Source organism: Ixodes scapularis, unplaced genomic scaffold, assembly GCF_016920785.2.
Source record: "Ixodes scapularis isolate PalLabHiFi unplaced genomic scaffold, ASM1692078v2 PGA_scaffold1__304_contigs__length_218370807, whole genome shotgun sequence".
Lineage (NCBI taxonomy): Eukaryota > Metazoa > Arthropoda > Arachnida > Ixodida > Ixodidae > Ixodes > Ixodes scapularis.
Window position 1 is genome coordinate 157872207 of NW_024609846.1, and position 8976 is coordinate 157881182.

The 8976-nt window shown below is 44.1% G+C and overlaps 2 protein-coding genes across 2 annotated transcripts in view; one reads left to right on the forward strand and one right to left on the reverse strand.

Annotated features, from left to right (window-relative positions):
* The window catches only part of LOC115332893 (BCAS3 microtubule associated cell migration factor), a 54542-nt gene extending 53104 nt beyond the window's left edge, over positions 1–1438 (reverse strand). The window contains exons 1-2 of the mRNA XM_040220591.3: positions 1236–1438; positions 413–467 (exon numbers count right to left, since the gene is read on the reverse strand). Coding sequence (XP_040076525.2) covers positions 413–467; positions 1236–1306 — 126 coding nt within the window. The 5' untranslated portion in view covers positions 1307–1438. The remainder of the gene's footprint in view (positions 1–412; positions 468–1235) is intronic.
* A 251-nt stretch (positions 1439–1689) lies between these two features.
* LOC8027372 (inhibitor of Bruton tyrosine kinase) lies at positions 1690–8976 on the forward strand. The gene has a single exon (XM_002407953.5). It carries the CDS (start codon positions 2094–2096, stop codon positions 5667–5669), a length of 3576 nt encoding a protein of 1191 aa, XP_002407997.4. The 5' UTR covers positions 1690–2093; the 3' UTR covers positions 5670–8976.

Sequence of the window (8976 nt, forward strand, 5' to 3'; positions counted from 1 at the left end):
CTGTTAGCAACAGTCTACCGTGTTTTATTTCATACTGATCACAATAGTACATGACATGCCCCTATCCAACTTTATCTCAGAACATTCAATAAGGAATTCCTACGGTCGGCCATGAACAGAGGCTATGGATGCAAATGAATTACAGCTAACACAAAGCCTAAAGGATCACACAAAACCTTCCATGTATTCACTGACAACCGCTAGATTCATGCGCACTAGTGCCAAGCCTGTGCTAAGCAAAAACACCTCAAAAATATTTTTCTATATGCGACACTTTGAATTCTCTTAAGAATATTTATATATATAAAATACAAGTATTCTCTCTACAGAGAATACTCGCCGTGATTGTTTGATACTATTGATATGAATGTGACCCAAAATTTTGTACAATAAGCACGACTAATAGACTTACCTGTGGTACAACGTCATTGATGAATCCTACAACGCTATCCATATAAGATTTGTCACTGAAAAAAGACAGACAGAGCATTCAAAGCAAGTCATGATGCTAAAACATCACCAGTTCATAACATCACAATCTGTTATGTGAAAGAGTAGAAAAAAAAAAAAAAAAGACTGAACAAAAATCAAGCAGTGTTTCAGGAGTTAATACAGTCACAAATGCGCGTCTGTGAGGTTACTATAAACGCCTCACATATTCATAAATTAAAATAATAAAAAGTTGAAAACAAAAGGTAGAAGTAACAAAAACAATAGGATGAAGTGATAACAAGGCTCGCGTATCCGTATTTAAACGTGTGGGATCGGAAGGCGGGATCTCATCTCGGCGACCTTGCTTGTTGTCTTTTGTTGGACGACAGCTAGCTCTAGCGCCGAGACGCCTCTCGCAGAACGTCAACATCGCAGAGATATCTGCTCAATCGGACTACGACCTGTGACGTTCGCGCTAGAAACCAATTTCCGTCCACCTGTTACTAAGAGACAGCGAACGAAAAGCAAACTTCAGTTGTTTGCGCGATGAAACCTCATTAGGGCTAAGTGATATCGGGTGTTGCATATGCAATGGAAAAGTCAAGCTGGCATTGAAAGCGTCTTGCGGACACAAAAAGGCTGGCCGCAGCTTATAACGGTCGCTCAAAAAGAAACTCCTGCGTACGAACGTAACTAGCGTTTCGTAGGATAGCTGCTGTCAGGAATAGTCTCGACTATGAATCAATTTCAGCGCATGGCAACTGCGTATTTTTGTGGAGCGTATTGTTCTCGGAGCTACTCACTTGATCACGGCTTGCGGGCGCACCACGAGCCCACTGGGCTTGACACCCCTCCTGTGCGGCTCTGCCGCCATTTGTTCGAAAGAAGCTTTGAATTTTGACGGTTAAATAAGCATCTAAGAACCTAAATAACGCGAGGGAAGACTAACTGCACACTCGCACAGATGTCTCCATCTTGTTTACAAACATCAGCTGCTGAAAAAGTGACGTCATGGTCCGCGCTTATCAACTAGGCCTGTGTTCCCCAAGCGAGACTTATAAAAGTCATAAAGCAAGTTGTGTTTTAAATTTAACTTAACACAATACACATTCAATCAACTTAAATTTTATATTTTTATTGAACGTTTTAGAAAGACTATTATTTAAAATAAATGTTCTAAATTTGAAAACGACTGATAGAGCGCGACCTCTAGAACCTTATTTTTTTTTAATCAGCAGAGGATCGTGCGATGCTTGCTAAAAAAAAGAAAACAAAAAAAAGCTCTGGCTGTGTTGGCTTGAAGCCTGAAGGACTGGACGTCGGCTGTTTTTGGTATTTTCGTGCTAAGCAAAGAGTTGCGACGTTGCGCCGTTGCGCTGCTTGATTATTTTTCGCAAATCTGCCCTTGACAACAGTTCGGAACTTCGACCATGTACCCATCGCACAGTTCCCGCTGGTCCAGTGCCGTCTCTTCGGTCAGCGCCGGCCGTGCTCGCCAAGCAAACGCCCGTGAATTCCTACAACATGGAGTAGGCAGGTTTTGAGCGACATTATGGCTCCGGCTTGCGTCGGGGGGTCCGTGAGGCGAGAGGCGTTTTCGTGACCCGACCTCGAGCATTCCCATCTTGCTGCAGGATCCCCGTCGCAGGCCCGAGGTGACAATGAGTGGCGCCGCATTCTTTGCGCCGGACTGCACGCCTTGGTGCAAGTCGTCGCAGCACGCAGATTTGGTACTTTCCGCTATCACCAAGGGAACCGTCGCCGAGATCCAGACGTACTGCCGACAACTTTGTCACAACTTCTGGACCGTCTCCGACGCACTTGGCAGAACTGCGCTGCACGTCGCCGCCTCCGTCGGCAAGGCCGAACTCGTGCAATGGCTGCTCGACCAGTGCCACGCAGAGGTTGACGTTCGCGATCATGAGTCCGGATGGACTCCTCTCCACCGGGCAGTGTTCTACGGACAGCTGCACTGTGCCAGACTCCTACTGCAGCACGGAGCAAGCTTGACCGTGACAGATTTTGATGGTTGCACTCCCCTAGATCTGGCCGTTCGGGACAGGCTGCCCTACATCGAGTACTCTGCGTCAGACCCGAGCGAAGTTTACGTGTGGGGATCCAACAAGAACTTCACCCTTGGATTGGCCAGTGAACAGTCTCCCAAGTACCCGGAAATACTGGAAGCCTTTCGGCGTGATGGCGTTTCCATTCACAAAGTTGAGATGCAGAAGTTTCACTCTGTGTTCTTGAGCAATGGAGGAGAGGTTTTCGTCTGTGGACATGGTCTCGGAGGGCGGCTGGGGCTCAACTCAGAGATGACGACCTTGAATGTAACGAAGCTTGTATCCCTCGCAAAGATGGGCCTGGGAAAGTGTGTAGACGTCGCTTCCGGCCAGGACCACACAGTCTTCCTCATGGAGGACGGTCAAGTTCTGACGTGCGGACTTAATACGCATCACCAGCTGGGACTTCTGCCGCCGCCACCTCAAGTCTTGTGTCCGAGAGCCATCTCAATGAAATTTCTGAAGGACAAGAAAGCCCTTGGAGTGTGCGCTGCAAGGTACCATACGGTGATCTATACCAAGGACGCCATCTACAACTTCGGCCTGAACGCCGGCCAACTGGGACACCCAAAAGGCGACAGACTACAGAGCACACCGAGGCAGATATCTGCACTGAATTATCCCGACATTCATTTCACCCATGTTGTGAGCTCGGACGGAGCCATCGTCTGTGCCACGAGCAAAGGCGACATCTACGTCTCGCAGGAGTACAAGTGCCGCAAGATTGCTTCGAAGCAGCTCGAGATAAAACAACTCAGCATTGTTGGAGGGCAGTTAGATGACCATTGCAATGGTGTATCCCTTACTGAAGGCGATAAGCAAGACCTTAAGGTTATGATGCTGACCAAGTCTGGCAAGGTGTACTTGTGGCAGTCCTCTAACCTGGTGCTGACACGCTGCCTCTTCAATGCTTCGTGCCAGCCCACAATTGTGGACATTTGCTTGAATCTGAAAAACGTGGCTCTAGTCACGAAGAATGGAGAAGCCTACCTCGGCTCTTTGGTACTAAAGAAAGATGTGCCCAAGAAGGCTGCCGAAAGTCCACCGTCTAAGAAGACAAATACTGCTGCTCCTGCAACTTCCAGTCTAGTCAAGTTTCTAGACAGGAAAGACTGTGAACAGGTCAACTTGAGGCGCCTTTACTTTGTTAACAGAGCCACGCGTGTCTTTGCCAGCTCTGGGGGTGAAAGCTTTGCCGTGCTTCAGAGTCATCCGAGGCTTGGGCTCTTGTATGAGCCCTCTGTGGATCAATCACAGTTCCAGAGCAACATGTTACAGCTGCTCAAGTCTGTTGACAGCACAGATGCTGTGCATGATGTTACTGTGAAGGTGAGAGGTAATTTTTACCCTCTTCACCGTTACATTTTGGTGTCGCGCAGTGAGTATTTTCAAAAATTAGAGAATGAATTGGAGGCAGGAGCAGTTATTAACATTGACAATGTGGCTCCAAAGGCATTTGAAGAAGTACTTTGCTTTATGTACAGCGACAGCTGCACCATTCTGGAAAGTGGAGATGGTCCCTTCATAGTAACACTGTCGAACAAGTATAGCTCGCACAACCGAGTTACGCCTGGATTTGTGAAAGAAGTTCAAGATGCATGCAAGAAACTGGGTGTGACCTCTCTTCTGGGATGTCTGAACAAAGCGACATTCAAGAAGAATGATGTATCTCTGGCTTCTGTACCAGTGCTACCCAAGTTCAGATTTTTCAGGAACAAATTTCAGAGCCTTTGTGATGTCACACTGGTGTCAAGTGACAATGTTCACTTTCCTTGCCATCGCTGCATCTTGACTGCCAGGCTGGAGTACTTCAACAGCATGTTGTCGCTTGGCTGGGTTGAGTTCTCGAGCAGTAAACTGACCCTTCCGATTACATCGAAGGTCCTGGAGGTCATCCTCGAGTTTCTCTACATTGACGACATTCCCAAACTGAAGGTCTCGAAGGATGTGGAGTTTCTGTGCCAGGTACTTGTGTCCGCTGACCAACTTCTGATGACACGGCTAAAGCAGATGTGCGAGGCAATTCTTGCAGACTTGGTGACACTGAAGAATGTTGCTGACCTTTTGGAAATCTCGTACGTCTACAATGCTGACCAACTGAAGACACTTTGCATGCACTTCATGTGCATAAACCTGCCTGCTGCACTAGAAACGTCTTCTCTGGATTCCTTGAGTAATGATGCCGTTCAGCCCCTTGCCTCGTGCTACAAAGAGATCATCCCTGCCATGTCTAGACGCATGATAACTCCCTACATGAGTGACCCTAGCAAAGATGAAATGGAAAATATCCAGCAAGAGTGTGGCAGTTATTATGATCATGAGGAGTTCAGTGGCAATACCAGCCTGGAGCTGAAAAACAAGAGTAGACGAAAGTATACAATACGAAGAGAATCTGAAAGCTCTGCAACCAATAGTATCGTATCGCCCCCAATAAAGGTGCAAGAACTAAGTTTGTCTTCCGCAGGATCCAGGGACGAGATGAAGTCAAATGGGTGTTTAATTTCTTCAAAACCAAACACCTTGCCAGAAACTCCACTTCTAGTACCGCAAAAGGTGGTTCGTACAGAACCAGTCCAGGTGAAGCGACCGACATTACCTGTGACTGCTGCTTCACCTGTAGCTTCACCAGTTTCATCACCCCTAACTTTAACTCAAAAGTTTCCAAGCCTTAGAGAAGTGCAAGAAGATAAAACAAAATCACCAAAAGACTCCAAGCATAGTGAAACCATGCGACCTATGGTAAAATTGTCTCAGAAGCAGCGGAAGCAGATGACGGCAGCAAAATCTCCGGATGTCTTTCTACCAACGCCATCGTCTCCTCCATCTAATTGTCCATGGTTCCGTAATGTGCCTCATTCACAGACAACTTCATCTCCGAGTGCTTCTGGTACAGTGCCAATGTCTGGAAAAGCTGCATTTCCAACCCTTGGTGCTGAGGACTTTGCAGTAGCAAAGGTGCCCAACTTGAGTGAAATTGTGAGGCTCGAAGAACAAAAGGTGCAAAACCTTGTGAAAGTGAAACCAAAAGCTCTTCACATTATCAATGCAGAGGATAAAGCACTTGAGGAACTTTTGAAGTTTTATCATGCAGAAGATAATCCGGAGGAAAGAATAACTGCAGTCAGGATATTGCCAGAGTTGTATGCCACCCCTGTCTGGAAGAAGAAATCTTGAACTGAAATGACAGTGGCAACTTGTGTTACTGGAAACTTTAGAATGTTTGGTGCATGCTTCCACAATGTGCCACAGACATCTGCAGCTTCACCTCCGAGGGCTCCTGGTGCACTAAGCATGGCTGGAAAAACTGCATATTCAACCCTTGGTGTTGAGGATTTTGTGGGAAAGGTGTCCAACCTGGATGAAATTGAGGAGTGAAGTGCAAAAAATGCAGGACCTTGTGAAAGGAATACCACAAGCTCTACATGATCACTGCAGAGTGGAAAGTACTTTTGGAGTTTTCTCAAGTTTAGTCATGCAGAAAATAATTCAGATGAAAGAATAACTGCATCAGGATATTGTAAGGTACTTCTGTCTAAAAGAAGAAATCTTGAACTCTAAGAAAAGACAGTGGCATTCTGTGTTACTGAAAGCTTTAGCATGTTTAGTGCATGGTTCCACAATGTGGCAGAAACACCGGCAACTTCACCTCTGAGTGCTCCTAGAATTTGCTGAAAAAAACTTAATTTCCAACCCTTCGGGGTAAGGATTTTGTGACAAAGGTGCCCTACCCGAGTGAAATCGTGAAACTTGAAGAGCAAAAGACCTAGAACCTTGTGATAACGAAACTGAAAGCTCTTGGGTCATTATATGCCAAACATTCCAGACAGGAACACTGACCATTGCCAATTTTTTCGAACAAAATCGTAGATACTTGCTAAGTTCTAAATAAAATAGCCAAACTATTTTTCTAGAAAAATCTTTTGGTCACATGAGTGCTCTGAAATTTCTGTAGTGAAGAGGAACTAGGTATAAGTTACAAATCTAAAAAAAAAATATTAAATAGGATAGCTTAATTATTCATAAATATGCTAATGTAATTGTTCTTTCACGTGATATCAGAGTTTGATAGTATTACACAACTTTTTTTTGTATTGGTTTTGCTGGGCACAAAGTGGGATTAATATTGACCTTGAAGATGTTTTAAAAACTTATCTGGGCTGGACTGTTGGAATGCTATTGTTTGCATTTAAAATTATTTGAAAAGGATAAAGCAAGCAGGTTTCCCAAAAATAAATATCAGTTCCCAAAACTGATTTTTGTTGAAGATTCAGACTCGAACATCAAGGCCCTCGTGATAAAAAATAGGAAGTGTGGGAGAGCTCATTAGGAATGTCAGTATCTGACTTGTAACTATGGAAATTGCATCAGTAAATTTTATTGTAAGTGAAAAATATTTTGGAATTTGAGCACCGGTGTATCCGGTTTTTGTGGTGCTGTACTGTTCTTTCACTGACTGGGAAATTTGAGACATGTCGCATGCATTCGGGGCCCAAGCACGTCGGGTTTAGGCCATGTGCCACAGGTACTTTGAACAACGCTGTTGTGTAAGTTGTAGTAACACAGAGTGTGCAGCATGTCTCGAATTACCAGAGTGCGTGCGTGTGTGCAGTGTGAAGACAGTACAGTACCTCAAAGACCTAGCTCTCCAGTACTTGAAAAAAATATTTTCTCACTTAACACAAAATCTACTCAAAATTTGCTTGGTTTGCAAGCTAAGAAGCTGATGTACCTAATGATCCCTTGTACATATTTCTATCAGGAGTGTGTTGATGCTTAATTTGGGGCTGAATCTTCAGCAAAACTCGGGTTTGGGCAACTTTGTTATTTATTTTTGAGAAAGCTGCTTGCTTTGTCATTCTCAAATAATTTTAAACGTAAGTTATAGCAACAGTCCAGCCCAGATGAGTTTTTTTTAAATATCTTCAAGGTCAAGAGTGCTTTCTGTTCTAAATGCTCAGCATGTCTCGTTTTGTGTTCGTTTACTCCATCAAAACCAACGCAAAGAACTTGCATAAGAAACTGGCATCGGATGAAAGAGCAATCTCGGCAGGGTATTTAAATATAATGGAGCTATCCCATTTTAATCACTTGGATTTTTCAGATTTTTTTACTTTTACTTATATCCGGCTTCACTGCAGATACTTCAGAGAACATTTACATGATCAAAACATTTTTTTCAAGAAAAATAATGACTGAAGTTTATTTAGAACCGATCAAATAACTACGATTTTTTTCGAAGAAATCGCCGATGATCGGTATCACTGCCTGGGACATTGGGCATGGGATGACCCTCATCTGATCAGCGCAGAGGACAGTGTACTTTGCAGTTTTTGAAGTTTTCTGATACGGAAATGTAATCCAGAGGAAGTCATAGTGAAGGCTTGGATATCGCCAGAGTTGTACTCCGCACCTCTGGAAGAAGAAATATTGAGCTCTGAGAAAAAACTTCTACTAGAAGGTTTAGTATGTTCAGGGCATACAACTGATACAGCTGCGCTTTGTTAGATTCTGTTATGTGAGAACTTCAAGGAGGATAGAAGGGTAGGAGAGGGCATGACGTCAGCCGCGTAGCCTCCACAAGCCATGCTCCCTTGACGCCTCGCCTCTTTCTCATTTCCCTCCTTATTCTCCTCACTTATCAGGCCAACGTGACCACATCACATGACCGTAGCTAGCCTTCGATCTGATAAAACCTACCGGACGGAGCGCGCGCAAGCCTGCAAGGAATCCTTCTACAATCAACCATCCATCTCACACGTGACGTGTCACGCGCACCAATTGCGAGAGAGATCTACGGTCACGTTGGCCACAACATCGTTTAAACTTTTTATGACTAGCCTTCACCAATATTGCAACGTGCCCCCTCCTAGTACTTATAACCTCCTTGGAGAACTTTGTGTGAATGCTTAAAAACCATGCAGAACTCTTCTATCGGTGCACCCGGTGTTTTAGAATCTTCAAAGAAGAAATAAGATTAATACTTTTTTTTATGGGACTAAGCATCTTCAAAGCTAAACGTGCTGCCTGAAGACAGGACGCCATTGCTAACTGGCACACAATGCTTATGCAACTTCACGATTGTGAAATGAATATTATATGCAAACCTATATAAAGTTCTATTATTGAGTGGCTACTTTATAAGTATATCGAATGCACCCGTAGGAAAAAAGTGAAAAGAAAAATGCATTGGATCAATACAAAATTGGAGGCCACTTTAATTTCTGTCATACTGTCCAAAGTTCAGGGCAGAGAAAGTGTTTTTCTTTGCACAAGACGAGTGGGAGAGGGGATCGAGGGGCCATGGCAGTTGTCTCCTTTGCGGGACATTAACACAGTGTTAGACCTTTGCTCACCTGCCTTTAAAGAGCAAGGCTGCAACCAATGTTTGTATCTTCATAGTTCTATAATTCATGAAATGCAGTATTTAGAATAGATTGTTCCAATTGTTTTAAAGACATTAAAAAGTCATTTCAAAAGTTAA